The sequence below is a fragment of the Anomaloglossus baeobatrachus genome, chromosome 2 (assembly GCF_048569485.1).
Source record: "Anomaloglossus baeobatrachus isolate aAnoBae1 chromosome 2, aAnoBae1.hap1, whole genome shotgun sequence".
In the NCBI taxonomy this organism is placed as follows: domain Eukaryota; kingdom Metazoa; phylum Chordata; class Amphibia; order Anura; family Aromobatidae; genus Anomaloglossus; species Anomaloglossus baeobatrachus.
The window spans coordinates 409,457,331-409,473,498 of NC_134354.1; the positions used below are offsets into that span (position 1 = coordinate 409,457,331).

The 16,168-nt window shown below is 47.2% G+C and overlaps 1 protein-coding gene across 2 annotated transcripts in view; it reads right to left on the reverse strand.

Moving 5' to 3' along the window:
* The window catches only part of COL9A2 (collagen type IX alpha 2 chain), a 181,964-nt gene that overhangs the window by 56,510 nt on the left and 109,286 nt on the right, over positions 1-16,168 (reverse strand). For both annotated transcript variants that reach the window (XM_075336118.1, XM_075336119.1), the window contains 2 exons: positions 11,004-11,057; positions 10,746-10,799 (listed from right to left, as the gene is read on the reverse strand). In XM_075336118.1, the coding sequence (XP_075192233.1) occupies positions 10,746-10,799; positions 11,004-11,057 (108 nt within the window). The remainder of the gene's footprint in view (positions 1-10,745; positions 10,800-11,003; positions 11,058-16,168) is intronic.

Here is a 16,168-nt window from a genome sequence, read left to right on the forward strand (position 1 = left end):
ACCCGAGGGGCCGTGGCTAACCCGAAGGGGAGAGCCACGAATTGGAAATGATCCTCTCCTATCGCAAAACGTAACCAACGCTGATGTGACACTGCGATTGGCACATGTAGATAGGCATCTCTGATGTCGATGGACGCCAGGAACTCCCCTTGGGTCATAGAGGCAATGACTGATCGCAGGGACTCCATGCAAAAATGCCGCACCCGAACATGCTTGTTGAGAAGCTTGAGATCCAGGATGGGCCGGAAGGTACCGTCCTTTTTTGGAACTAGGAAGAGATTTGAGTAAAAACCTCTGAACCGTTCCTGAGCGGGAACTGGGACAATCACTCTGTTTGCCTGCAAGGATGCCACGGCCTGCGAGAAGGCGGCGGCCTTGGAGCAGGGGGGAGTTGAGAGAAAAAATCTGTTTGGAGGGCTGGAAGAGAATTCTATCCTGTAGCCGTGAGATATGATGTCTCTCACCCACTGATTGGAGACTTGCTTTAACCAAGCGTCGCCAAAGTGGGAGAGCCTGCCACCGACTAAGGACGTGGTTGGAGCGGGCCGAGAGTCATGAGGAAGCTGCCTTAGTGGCAGAACCTCCTGCGGTCTTCTGCGGACGCGCTTTTGGGCGCCAGTTGGATTTCTGATCCTTGGCTGAGTTAGCGGACAAGGCGGAAGGCTTAGACGATGACCAGTTGGAGGAACGAAAGGAACGAAACCTCGATTGATTCCTACCCTGGGCGGGTTTCCTGGTCTTGGTTTGTGGCATGGAAGTACTCTTCCCGCCAGTAGCTTCTTTAATGATTTCATCCAGCTGTTCACCAAACAGCCGTGAACCAGCAAAAGGGAGCCCAGCAAGAAACTTCTTGGAAGAAGCATCTGCCTTCCACTCTCGAAGCCACAAAATCCTGCGGATAACAAGAGAATTAGCTGAAGCCACCGCAGTGCGGTGAGCAGCCTCTAGCATGGCAGACATGGCATAAGATGAAAAAGCTGAAGCCTGAGAAGTTAAGGTAACCATCTCAGGCATAGATTCCTTGGTGAGGGAATGCATCTCCTCTAGAGAAGCAGAAATGGCTTTGAGAGCCCAGACTGCTGCAAAAGTCGGGGAAAACGCGGCCTCCGCAGCTTCATACACAAATTTGGCCAGAAGGTCAATCTGACGGTCAGTGGAATCCTTAAGTGAGGTGCCGTCAGCCACCGACACAACGGTCCGGGCTGAGAGCCTAGACACCGGAGGGTCTACCTTTGGGGAGTGAGACCACTCCTTGACCACCTCAGGTGGAAATGGAAACCGGTCATCAGAACCACGCTTTGGAAAGCGTTTGTCAGGGCAGGCCCTGGGTTTGGTCACAGCGGTCTGAAAACTTGAGTGCTTAAAGAACACACTCTTCACTCTCTTAGGCGAGGTAAACTGATGTTTTTCTGCCAAAGAGAGTTGCTCCTCTGACACTGACAGATTGAGATCCAGCACAGAATTAATAGAAGCAATCAAATCACTAAGGTGCGAGTCACCCTCAGAGAAATCGATGGGATACATAGCCTCCGAGCCCCCAGTGAGGGCATCCTCCTCATCTTGAGAGTCAGCTCTTGAGACAGAGCCGTGGGATGGGGAGGGGGAGGAAACCCTGCGCCTTCTCTTAGAAGGACGGGTTCTGGGATCAGATGATGAATCCTCCGTGAGCTCTGATGGACGGAGGTCAGAGGATAGGAGTCCTCTGTCAAGAGTATTAGAGGCACCCTGTGAGGGGGGCTGATGTATATTCATCAAAGTCCTGGACAAATGTCCCATGGACTCAGCAAATGACTGGGATATGGACCTAGAAAAGGACTCTACCCAGGCCGGGGGTTCAGTCACAGGTGCAGAAGCAGCAGCCTGAGATACCACTGGGGGTGAGACTCCAGGCTGTGGCACCGCCAAGTTAGAGCAACCATCACAGTGTGGATAAATGCTCGGCTCAGGCAGCAGGAGCTTACATGCAGTGCATGCAGCATAAAGCTTTGGAGCCTTGCTCCTCGTGTGAGACATGCTGCTGGAGTGGGGGCTTTGCAGAGAATGAACCCCAGGGAGAATATACAGAGGTCCACAACCAGAGACCGGCTGTGGCTTACCAGACCGCTGAGCGCGGTGTTGTGTGCCCTCCAGATCCCGAAGCCCGGTCCCCCAGTGCGCAGCACCTCAGCAGAGATGCAGAATGCAGGATGTCCCAGAGCAGAGTGAACTCTGCCTGAGAAATGGGGCGTTCCTATAAAAGAGAGGGAACTGGAGGGCTATAGTTTCCTGCAGGGAAGGAGGGACGCCCCAGCAGTGGGGAGTGTCCCTCCTCTGTGTAGAACGGCTGCCGGGAGGAGCCGAACCTGTCCCTCTGCATGAGTGACATGCGAGGGCAGGAAAACGAAACTAGGCCTCCGGCGAAGCCGGGGCCTAAATTTAATCGGCGAGGCTGACAAGCAGGCACCATTGGCGCGGTTCTCTGGCAAAAGCTGGAGAACCCGCCGGAAAAGTTAAAAACAATCACATACAGCATACTCTCCCCATACAATAAAGAACCGGGACCCCCAACATAAACGTCTCAGGTACTTAGCTGCTGAGACGCAGGGCCATGTCCCTGGGGATGAGTGCTCTGGTCCAACAGAATCCTCAAGGGGCTGTAGATGGAGACCGGACTCCTGCCAGGGATGGAGACCGTGCTGGCTCCCACTTCAAGCCAGAGCCCAGAAGGGATGGTGAAGGAGCGCGGCATGTAAGGCTTCAGCCTTGTAAATCAACCTTAACAACACCACCGACACAGTGGGGTGAGAAGGGACATGCCGGGAGTCCAGACATGGACCCGCTTTTCTTCAAACTCTTTCCAAAAGTCAAACAAATCAGATGAGAATGCATGTGTGGATGTATGACCTCCTGAACACAAAGCGATAAACTGGCTAGGACTGGCTACCAGGGGGTGTATAAGCTCAGAGGGAGGAGCTACACTTTTAAGTGTAGTACTTTGTGTGTCCTCCGGAGGCAGAAGCTAAACACCATGGTCTGGGTCTCCCAAAGGAACGATAAAGAAAGTTATATATCTTGCATTCCCTTCACATGTGTTCAATGAAAGTGCTTTTATGAACACAGAGATTTACAGACACAGGTTGTGAGTTACTTTGCAATGTTATAACACTACAGGGAGGTGTAAAGGCTGCCAGCTTGCGTTACTTTTCAGCTTTCTGTTGTTATACCAAAAATGACAGTAATCTACAATATATTTAAAAAATAGCCCTCATTTTTTTAAGATCGTAGTAATATTTCATTGAGATCTTACTTCATCTATACAAATGTGAATGTCCCAATATTTTTTTTTACTGTGTGGCCATCTTATATTCATATCCCTTACCGCACCTACAAAATAGTGGTTTTACATTTATTCTTAGGGGAGTGTTATTCTATAAATTCTTATCATAACAAGCTGTCAAGAGCCCTGTATAAACAGGGCATAGAGATATATTATTATGCCCTGCAGTCACATGAAGTTAGGTTGTGAAGTGCCCTAGGTCTACATAAAATACACTTTCAAAAACTTAAAAAGAAGACAAAATTGTACAAATATAAGGAAATCGTTCATAAATGAATGAGATGCATTTTCTTCTTGTGTTTATATGCTATAAATCAGTTGATTGGATATATTTTGCCACATATTATGTACCTCGAAGATAATTTTTCTACACATCCTGACTTTCATGATAAAAGCAGTGTGACAGCTAGTGAATCTGGACCCACCGTGCCACCGGTCGGGTTTACCCTGATCGTTACAGATTAAAGGGTGCTTTACACGCAACGTAGCTAACGAGATGTCGTTGGGGGTCACAGAAATTGTGACGCACATCTGGCCTCGTTAGCGATGTCGTTGCGTGTGACACATACGAGAGACCGCTAACGATCAAAAATACTCACCTAATCGTTGATAGTTGACACGTCGTTCAAATCCCAAACATCGCTACGTGTGACACCCCAGGAACGACGAACAACACCATACCTGCGTCCCCCGGCAACGAGGTGGGCGTGTCTTTCTTGCAGCTGCTCTCCACCCCTCCGCTTCTATTGGACGCCTGCCGTGTGACGTCGCTGTGACGCCGCACGAACCGCCCCCTTAGAAAATAGGCTGTTCGCCAGCCACAGCGACGTTGCTTGGAAGGTAAGTACGTGTGATGGGTATTCACGATATTGTGCGCCACGAGCAGTGATTTGCCCATGACACACAAACGACGGGAGCGGGTGCGATCAGCAGCAACATCGCTAGCGATGTCGCTGCATGTAAAGTGGCCTTAAGCGACTACCTGGTATTCAGAAGAGCCTCTGATGGTGGTGATAGCTTGGCCCCAGATATTTTCCAGATACCACTCGCTGGGTAGTCCCCGGGCTTGCAGCAGCTTATCAATAGGTCAAGGGAGGAGTGTGAAGTACAGAGGACACAGGCAGAGATTTATTCAGGCAGACTGAGGTCAGGGCAGGCAGCACAAGTTCAGTAAACGTAGCCGAGGTCAGGAGCAGAGAGGTTGTGATAAATGAGAAGACAAGAACTTAATTAGAAACCAAGCTTAGACAAGGAATAATGGGAGTGACTGCTTGATAAATCCCAACCCAGATGGTGTTACAACCCTCAAAGAGATTTAAGTCCATGATGAAGTCCATGGTTATGTGTTGCCAGAGGATGGAAGGAACTGGCAGATGTTGAAAACAACAGGCTTGTTCCTAAGAGACTTCTTTCTGGCACACTGAGGAAAGGTGATTATGAAATCTGAAATATCTTTAGCTAGTGGGAGACACCAGAAGTGGCGAGCAATCAATTCAGTAGATTTGTGGACACCCACATGGCTGGCTAGCTTAGACTCGTGTCCCCAAGGCAAAATTCTCCTCCGCCTGGCAGAAGGAACAAAGGTCTTACCCAGAGGAATGTCTTTTAGGAGTGGAGGAGCCACTTCAACAATTTTGGCTGGATCAATAATGTACAGTAACCCCTTCGTGAAGTTAGACACATCAAAAGATGGCATCATCCTTAACATTCTTTTCTGCAGGATGAAAGTACAACTCAAAGTCAAATCAGGTGAAGATGAGTGGCCACCCGGCTTCATGAGGATTTAACCGTTGGGTATGTGACGCCCTGGCAAAACCAGGTAGTCACACAATAGGCCCTCGCATAACACCTTCCCTCACCTAGGTCACATACAGCTGACATGAAACCCGTCACCCCCCCTTCAGCGCAAGACAGGCACACCAGTGGGCGGGACCAGGCAGTTAGGGAATGCCCACCTAGAGGGTCTAGACAGCCCGGGGCGGGAAAAATCAGGAGTTCTGAAGTAGGAGTTCAAGTTGAGAGGAGTGGAGGCTGGAGCCAGGTGTAGCTCCAGCGGAGAATTTCAAGTTGAACGGTGCCAGGGTTGGAGCCCTGGTACCTTAGCTAGGTGGCAGATGGTGGTTTCCATCAACAGGAGATGCGAAGACGGCTTGGCAGATCCGAGGAGGACCGGGACAGGGTTGCAGCCCGCCGGTACCGACACCGGAGACCCGATCGGAAACCATGCACAGAGGGGGTACTCGGACCCTGAAGCCAGGACCGGAACCAACGGCCTAGCTAATAAACCAATTGAGGGCAGGATTACAGGTCCTGTCCCAACCAAAGTCCTTAAAGCAGACAACCACCCACAGATAGGGATAGGGCGACCGCCAGGGCCCATAGATCCCACGGGTCAGCGTCAGCGATCACAGCTCCTCAGGCACACAGAGAAAGCCGGGAGCAGACTCCCGTGTTCCATACCGGGAAGTCCAAACACACAACCACAACCAGTGCAGAGGAAGAGAGAGTAACCACCAGCCCGGGTGGGGGACCAGAGTACAACCGGCCGTGGCTGCCGGCCACCAGCACCTTGGTTTACCAAAAGACTCGTGTGATTCATTTACTTGTGAGTAACCCAAACATCCCCTGGTACGTCCGGGCGCACAGGCCCCTGCCATCACCATACCCTGCACAGAGACACCGGGCCCTGGGGCAACCATCCCTACCCACAGAGGGGTTAACATCCGGCTGCCATTACATCTCCCCCGGGTATCCCACAACAGCAGCGGTGGTGTCCTAGTTCACCACACACCATGGGTGGCGTCACAAACCAAATACGGTCAAGGCCGTACAACTACGTCCCCCTTTTAATTCGGCGTGTCCGCGTGACCCCCGGGTCCGGAGGATCCCTCGAGCCACACAGCGGATCCGGATCCAAGCAGTACCGGCTGCTGGCACGCGAGCAGCATAGGTACACCACAGAAAAATCAGATTCCTATGATCTGTGTAAATTATTACATGAGAAGTGGCACCTTTGTGAAGATGTTGCCATTCTCTAAGCGCCATCTTAACTGCCAGCATTTCATGATCCCCAATTATATAATTTCGCTCAACCGGAGAAAACAGTTTAGCAAACAAAAACACAGGTGGCAGACTTCCCGAGGAAGTCCTTTGCAGAAGGAATAGTCCAGCAGTGATAGAAGAATCATCCACTTCCAAAAGAAACTGCTTATTAGGATTGGGGTGGTGCAGCACTGGAGTTCTTACAAAGGCTTCATTCAGTTGGTGGAAGGCCAGTACAGCTGATTCTGGCCAGAGCTTGGCATTAGCCCCTTTCCTGGTCAAGGTGGAATTGGCAAAACCCTTGAACTGCTGTGTAGCAAGTAGATCTTGAAGACGAGGCCAGAAAAGAACAGAAGAAACCCTCTTGGGATCCATTTTGAGACCTTGGCTGGAACTAATGTAGCCAAGGAAAGGCAAAGATAGTTTTTCGAAGACACATTTACACAAATTAGCAAACAAATTGTTTTTCCATGGGCACTGCAGAACCTGACAGATATGTCTTCTATGGGTAACTGCATTTGGGGAGAAAATCAGCCTGTTGTTAAGACATATGACCACAAACACATAGAGGAGGGCCCAAAAAATGTAATTAACGGACTTTGGAAGCACAGCGGCACATTGCACAGACCATAATGATATACTAGTAGTAACCATCACAGGTAGTAAAGGCTGTTTTCCATTCGTCACCTTTACGGATCTTGATCAAGTTGTAAGCCCCTCTTAGATCCAGCTTTTAGAACAATTTTGCTTCCCAAATTCTGTCAAATAATTCAGAAATCAAAGGCAGAGGGTACTTATTTTTAATGGTGATCTTGTTAATCCCCCAATAGTCAATACAGGAACATAAGGAACTATCGTTTTTTCACACAAAGAAGAAACTGGCACCAGCTGAAGAAGCGGACTGGTAGATTAATTATTTGGTTACGTTTTCCTGTATGTACTCCAACATGGTATAAGTCTCAGTCAGGAATAAAGGGTACACCCAACCTTGGGGTGGAGAGGTGCAAGGCTGAAGGTCTATGGGACGATCATAAGGTCTATGGGGAGGTAAGAGCTCTGCTTTTTTTTTACAAAAGCATCTCTAAAGGAATGATATTCTATTATAATAGAAGGGCAGAGAATAGAGATTTCCTAGCACAGAGGGCAGAGCCTTAGGAGAGACTTTGGCAAGGCAGCTGTTGCCACAGTTGGGTCCCTACTGAAGCACCTCTCCAGAGGAACAGTTTACGACAGACGCGTGTAGACACAACCAGGAAAGACTCAGAAGAAATAAGTTCACAGATTTGGCCAACACATAGAAGGAAAAATTCCCAGAATGCAAAGCTCTAATTTGCAATGTGAGTGGTAGTGTGATATATCGGATTGACTCAGAATAGAGTTGTCCGTCAATAGAGAAAATATTTAGGGGAAGGTCAAACATCTGCCTAGGGAGCTAGAGTTGATGAAGTCCGGATGGATAAAGTTGCCAGCAGATCCAGAGTCCAAATGAGTTGCCATAGAAAGTGACATCTCACCCCAAACCAGACTGACTTCAGTTGACACCTTTGGAGTGGAATCTTTCCCACATAATTCATCTTTCCAATTAACACTAGGTGCTGGCATTTCCCGGCCTCACTGGGCACTGACATGCAACATGTCCTGTACCTCCACAATACATACACTTGGTTTCTCCAATTCTATGCTGGCATTTGTGCCGCCCCTGCAGCAGTCGAACTGCTTGGATCCGGGGTTGCTGTGGCTCGAGGGTCTCCGGACCGGACCGGGGCTTGCGGCCACTCAAATGTAAAGGGAATATTTACAGTGGATAAATGTTCGTGACGCCACCTGCGGGTTGTGGTAACAGGAGTACCGCCGTTGCCGAAGGGAGTACCGGGGCAGATGGTGTTGGGGCAGCAAGATGTCGCTCCCTCCGCAGGTAGGGAAGGCCCCGGATGGTGGGAGGTAAGGAGGTTTGGTGATCGGGTGGCTCGGCCTTGGGAAAGTAGGGTGCAGGGGTCAGGTTACTCACTGCGGTAGTCTTGCTGCTGTATTAGGTGGAATAAGTAGACACTCACACAGATGGTAAACCAAAGTCTCTAGGTACCGCAGTCTCTGCGGGGGAGCTCGTCCAGGTCCCGCTCCCACCGGTGTCACTTGGTAAGTCCGGAGCCCTGCCTCCATACACAAATTGATTGGCTGTTGTGGCCCCTCAGCTTGAAGCTTTCGGGGCCCCACTACCCCTGTGTTTGGCAGATGTGCTTTTGATGGCTGGCACTTGAGATTTTAGTGGGTTGTGTGCTTTGGAGAACCCTATCCCCTACGTTGTGCTGATGCCTTCAATATTTAAGCTATTGGGGAAAGTTCATAAAGAGACTAACCTCCACAGGTTAATTATCAAGGCACTTGAAGCTCTTCCCTGATCTAGGGTTCTGTACCCCGCCATACTCGGTACCGGTCAGTTCTTTTGGGGTCTTGATGCCAACAGTTCTCCTAGACTATGTCCGTCGCACCCTCTCCAGTGTCACTGCCACCGGTCCCCGAGTCCTGTGGTCCCGGACCACCGTCTGTGACCCAACCGGTCACGTCCCTGGGAGCTACAATTCCCCAGCTCCTCACTCTTTGAGGGCTAACACTGTTCTCTCTCGTCTCCCCTCCCACCAGTCTGCCTGACCCCTAGGTGGGCGGCCATGCTCCAACTTGACCAACCCATTGGTGTGTCTGTACAGGTCATGGTGTGAGGTGTGGTTGGGATTTGCAGTGCGGATGTTAGTGACACCGTTGTTGGGAACCTGGAACCATGGGGGTTGGGTCCTGCACCCTGGGGGACAGGATGCAGGTCCCTGTAGCACCCTGATATCAGTCAGGGGCGCTACACATTCTTGCACAGTACTGCATTGGCTCAGTAACGGGAGATACAGTCTTTGACAGCAAAGGGTATTGGAAGGTTGGTGCAAGCCTGGGTGATTCTCTGCCACAAGGAGATATTTGGGCGTGTTACAGAGCTCACTTATGAAAACATAGATCTATCCTTGTAGCCAGGTGTTTAAGGGCATCCAGGGAGGAAGAGAGGTCTCTGCCTGCCAGTTCACCCTTTATATAACTGGAGAGCACTGCAAGAAGGTCACCAGGGCTTCTTCATTCCTGGTCAACTCTGAGGCCATGGTACGAAAATGTAATGCACACTGAGCCACAGTATCTGCGCCCTGTTTCAAAGTCAGAAGATCTCAAGAAATCTCCTATTATTGGGTCTCCAAACCTTCACACTCCCAAATGGTATTCATCCAGGCAAGGGATTATCAAGACAGCAGAGAGACCATGAAAGCTACCTTGCCTTGGTCCAAAGAAAACACATTAGCGTGGAGGGTGAAGTAAATTTGGCATCAATTGATAAAACTATGACTCTTCTTGGGATCTCCATCATAGTGAGATAGGAGGGAAAGCTTGCGTTTGGCTGTGCATCCAGAAGCTGGGACTTTAGGTGTCTCCTAGGGAAGGATATCCTGTCACAGTTGAGGTCCAAGACAGACTAGACTGAGGTAGAAAAAACCTACAGCTAAGTTGCCACTACACTGGTGCTCATCTTGGGCATCACCTTCCTCATACAGGATTTGCATATGGAACTTAGGGTCACAGGGTTCCATCTTATCAGTGGAGTCCAAGGCCTAATCTTATTGTGATGGCTGGTGAATGTGGACCCATTACGCCACTGGAATGGCTTACCCTGCAGGTGTGTGACCTGGTATTCACTAGAGCTTCTGATGGTGAGGATAGGCTGGGCCACAGGTAGTCACCAGGTACCACTCGTAGGGCAGAATCTGATAAATGGGTCAAGTGAAGTGTGCGCAGAACAGAGGACACAATGAGAGATGTATTCAGGCAATCCAAGGTCAGGGCAGGCAGCACAGGTTCAGGAACTGCTGCAAACAAGGGTTTCCGCATGCAGACCTGAGTCTGAGCGAAGCAATGCAGTGTAGGCTGGAGCAACAAACATGTGCAGGTTACTGGCGTGACAGGCAGACATACTTTAGTTTGTTGTTTATTAAGAATATTATAACTATGCTTACTTAGTCATATTTACACTGAAGGTTTCTTTTGCTACATTCCATCACTGCTACAAATAAATTGGTAAGGAAAAAAGGTAATATGGTAGTATTTCGCAAAAAAGCGACTGGATAAGGCTTCGTCCCTTTTTTTATAAAAATTAGATGTTATAATTGACTAAGTAGTGCCCTCTAGTGGTAAACAGCACTAGAACATCAGATAAGCATTGCAGCTAGAGGAACAGCACAGCAATGTAACCTCTTTTAGAATTACTGAGTGTTCACTTGCAAAAATTTCCATATCAATCCATCTATCATAATTTATTTTTCATTCTCCATTTTCAGATTTTACATAAACAAATACTTACTGCTTTTCCTTCTACTCCAACAGGTCCAACTGGCCCTCTTTCACCACGATCTCCCTAAAGAAAAAACAATACAAAAAGTCAGCTTGCAATAATGTTTATGCCAATTTCTTCTTCAATTTGCAACCATATAAAGTCTGTTGAAAATCAAGTAAGGCAATTTCATTAATTGTTGAATCTCAGGAAATAATATAAGAAAATAAAGTTGTGCTAATCAGGAGATATGCATTTAAATTAATGAATCAAATTCTATTTACTTACCTTTAACCCAACAATGCCTCTGGGACCTGCTTCTCCGGGTGGACCTCTCTCTCCCTAGTAAATATAAATGAACTAAAATGAATTATTTGTTGTATTATTTTTATCAAAGATGGTGTTGTTCAATTTTCCCACTAAGCCTTTATAGTGAGGAGTAAAGTTAGGGACCAAAACACTATTCCTTACAAACTAGGTGATCCAAAACAGCAGCAGATTTATTGTTGGTATATAGAGAGCCAAATCATTTGCCGAAGAAAGCTAACGTAGTTAAAGAAATTATGATGATATCACTAGGGTCTAGGACATTAAAGGGATTAATCTCAGAATCCTTGGTGGCCTTAGGCAGAGGAAGGGATAATGTGGTATACCTGGTATAAAGTGAATTATTCACCTCTCCACACTCCAGCGCTTTAGGCCCCCTTAACACATCCATGTCTCCGGTATGTGTGACGTCCGTGTTCACACGTATCGGAAACACTGTCACACGTAGACCCATTCAAATCAATAGGTCTGTTTTCACATGGACCGTGTGTCCATTCCATGTGGAGCATACGTGTGTCGATGTGCTCTACATGTAGACATGTCTGTTTTTCTCCAACAGCACAGGTGTTACACGGACCGCACGGATGTGATCCGTGTGACATCAGTGTGACACAGACCGGAAAAAAACACGTTTCAGTGACATAAAATTAATTTCTACACTCACCTTCTCCACCGCTGCTGTCTCTGACGCTGCGGTAATTTGCTACTCATTATGCTCATCGCATATTCACCTCACCGAGGACCAGAAGCAGCCGCAGCGCCGGAGACAGAAGAGCGGGAGACATCAGCACTACAGACAGCAGCAACCAGGAAAGGTCAGCAGAAAGTTCCTGCTCTCCATGTGTTATCATGGATAGCATACAAAGAACACTCGTGTCAAAATCACGGCATATGGAGGGCCATACGCACCTTTTACACGTCTGTGCAAAACGTGTGTGGTTTTTCACGGACGTGTGAAACAGGTCTTAAATATAGTAGGAAGGTTGAGTCCAGAACCTCTCTAACACAGTAGTATATTACATTGACTGTTTTCCATAAATTCCTTTTTTTCATATGACTCCAAATATCCCCCTTTCACAAGGATTTCATCCCATGGTTTTCCCATTCTTTCTGCTTCTCAAGGTCCTATACTTAACAAGATTGCTCCCCATGTCCCCTCTTCACACAAAATGCTCCCCATGATGATCTCTGTATAGATTAGTTCTCCCTCTATAGCCGTTCCACCTTTACACATTATTCCCCATGCTTTCCTTTCAAAAACTTCTTGCAGGGAATCTGTCACCAAGGTTTTGCCACCTAATCTGAGAAAAGCATAATGTAGAGGTATATACCTTGATTCCTGTTATGTGTCACTTAGTGGGCTGTTTAGTGTAGTTTTGATAAAATCATTCTTTTATTAGCATAACATTTGTTACTAGAGGACCAGGGACGGAACGATCGCGGTTGCAGAGGTCACCACTGCAACTGGGCCTGGTGGTTTAGGGGGTCCAAGGACTTCAGCCAATGGCGACAGACCACGTGACCGGGCAATCCACGTGACCGGGCTCCCCGCTGAAGATCACACTTTCAATTGTATCGGAATCCCAGATGCCAATACAATTGAAAGCAATAATGAGAGAGTGAGCAGCGCACTCCCTCTCTCATCATTCTCGCTGTGCTGAGATGTGCAGAGTGGCAGAACAGTGGACACGCTGAGGAGACCGGAGCAGTAGGAGAACAAGGAGAAGTGATTATGTATTTAATCACAGTGGCCAGACAACTAAGGGGGTGCATTAAACGATATGAGGGTTGTATGCTACTATAAGGAGGAATATGGGTGCTGCATAATGGAATATGGGGGCTGCATAATGGTATATGGGGGCTGCATAATACTATATGGGCACTACATGATACTATATGGGGCTACATAATACTATATGGGGACTGTATGGTACTATATGAGGGCTACATAATACTATATGCAAGACTAGGGGAGTGGATTAAACTATATGCAGGACTATGGGGTGTGCATTATAATAAATGGAGGACTATAGAGAGCATATTATAATATATGGAGGATTATGGTGCCTGTATTATAATATATGGAGGACTATGGGGGTGCATTATATTATATGGAGGACTGTGGTGATGCATTACACTATATGAAGGACTATAGGGTGCTCATACTATATGAAGCAATATGGGGTGCATTATAATATATGGAGGACTATGAAGAGTGTATTATAATATATGGAGGATTTTGGGGAGTGTATTATAATATATGGAGGACTTTGGGGAGTGTATTATAATATATGGAGGACTATGAGGAGTGTATTATAATATATGGAGGACAATGAGATGGATTATATGATATGAAGTACTATGGGGGATGCATTATAATATATGGATAACTATGGGGGGTGCATTATAATATATGGATAACTATGGGGGTGCATTATAATATATGAAGGACTATGGGGGTGCATTATAATATCGGATATTATATCAGGATATTAGAGCTGGGTGGTGGATATTAGAGCTGGGTGGTGACGTTAAGAACCAAGTGTCAGTGGAATTATGCTGTACTCCGTGGGGGTGGGGACAGGGGGGAAATGCCAGGTTCCTATTTTGCACTGGGGCCCATTGAACTCTAGTTATGCCCCTGTAGAGGACCAGTAAACATGCTGCCAGGTAGTCACTTATTCATGAGCTATGTAAAGCGACCGATTTTGTGCTTTCCGTTTGGGTTTTTTTGCCCTTCTTCCGAGAGACGTAACTTTTTTATTTTTCAGTCAATATGGTCATGTGAGGGCTCATTTTTTGCGGGACAAGTTGTACTTTTAAATGAAATCATGAATTTTACCATATAGAGTACTGGAAAATGGCACAAAAATTCCAAAGGCAGAAAAATTGCAAAAAAAAGTGCTATTGCAACATTGCTGTTGAAATTATTTTATTCATTATGTTCCCTATATGGTAAAACTGATGTGTCAGTGTGATGCCTGAGGTTAGTATGAGTTCGTAGACACCAAATATGTTTATTTTATTTAAGGAGGTTAATAAAACTTCAGAAGTTTGTCCGAAAAAAGTGGCGTACATTTTGCGCCATTTTCCGTGACCCATAGCATTCTCATTTTTCTGGATCTGTTGCTCAGTGACAGATTATTTTTTGCGTCTCAAGCTGACGTTTTTAACAGTACTATTTTTGCACAGATGCTACCGTTTTGATCACCTGTTATTGCATTTAGCGCAAAATTTGTGGCGACCAAAAAAGGTTTGGAATTTTTTGTTTTGCCACTACGCCATTTACCAATCAGATTAGGTGATTTTATATTTTTATAGATCAGGTATTTCTGAACGCGGCGATACAAAATATGTGTATATTTTTTATTTTTTTAACCCTTTAATTATCAATGGGGCAAGAGGGATGTGATTTGAACTTTTATTTTTTTTCATTTTTTAAAACTTTTTTCTAAACTTTTTTTTTATTTTACCAGGTCCCCCAGGGGACTATAACGATCAGCAGTCTGATCGCTCATTCTTTTCTCCCGATCAGAGCAGCATTGCTCAGACTGGGAGAAATGATCATCTCTTGTAACAAACAGCACTCGTCTGTTTCTTACAGGATCTGGGTCATGTGAGCACAGGATTCATCACATGACACATAACCACCGGATTCACGTGATCACGTCATGTGACTTTCGGTATCGGACTACTGCTATCGCCATCAATATGGCGCTGTCACATCTTGACAGCACCATTTAAGGTGTTAAATGGCATGGGCAGATAGTGATTCCGCTCTTGCCTAGCAGGCACACATGTCAGCTGTATAAATAAGCTAAGATGTGCGCCAATCTCCCCCGACTGCTGGCAGCAGTAGAGGAAGATTAACACTATGACCGCTAGGACGTAACTTTACTGTCCGCTGTCGTTAAGGGGTTAAAATGTGTCCCCTCCTCCACATAGGCCTTCTAGTGAATAAATGGGCTGCAGAAGGACTCTGAACAGTGACAGTTTAACATTGTATGCCCACCAAAGAGTCATAATAAAGAAAAGTGCAGAGAGTGAAAGAGAACTGTGATGACTCCGCATCAATAATAAAAATCTGGCCACTTGTGTGAGACTGCAGTATTTTTAATTATGCCAGACATACTATTCTTTTGTTCAGTAAATCAAGAGAGATTAGCCTATGTTTCATGTCAGACTGTTTGGTGCTTCTTTCTGTATGTTAATTTGTGAAATGACTGGTGATTATGGATTGCATCAGCACCCTGCGGTGTTCTAGTCTGCATTTGGAGGACAATTATGCAATCTAATTGAATCAGCGAACATTGAGGAAACAGCTATAATTGCCCCCCCCAATCCTGGTAGACACAATACTCTGAAATGAGAACTGAAGGATATCAAAAAGGGCCTTGCTCCTGTCACCGGTGTCATTCTACAGGACTTTAGCCTAGGGTGCATGGTTCCAGCAGAAGGATTACAGAACTGCTCCACTGCCCAACACTGAGCCCGCAAATTTGCTTGGTGAACCCAGGCTAGGACAATCCGGTCACCTGTCTACATACCTCCCTGTGCTTGGTCATTTTCCTACTCTCAGTAGGTGCCTGCCAAAAGTGTGGTGCTGCTGGCTGTGATGGTTGACGCTGGATGTCCTGAAGTAATGCAGATTCTAATCCTTGGTGGGCCAGCAGAAGGGTGACACTCTTGTACCATCTTGTGTTCTTGCTGGGAATGTACTATATGTATTCTATTGATTGTTGGTGACCCGATAAAATCTTACCGGCAGTGGTGTAACTACCACGGTCGCAGCGGTCGCGACCGGGCCCGAGAGGTTAGGGGCCCGGCGGCCGCCAGGCAGATCAGCAGCCAGCTCCTGTCAGTGTGAGAGGAGCCGCGCTGATCTGTCACAGACCACCGCTATTTGACCCGCTGATGCCGCCGACACCGGGCCCCCCTGCCTGGTGTCAGCGGCGGCACCCGGGCCCCCTACCTGGTGTCAGCGGCGTCTCCCCCGTCATCGCGCACAGTATTGATGAAGCATAGCGCGGCCGGTGCCGCGCTATGCATCACCATTCTCCCCCTGTGCGGTGACGTCATTCCCGAGCGACTGCTGTGCTGAGTGCACAGAGTGCAGGACGGGAGGA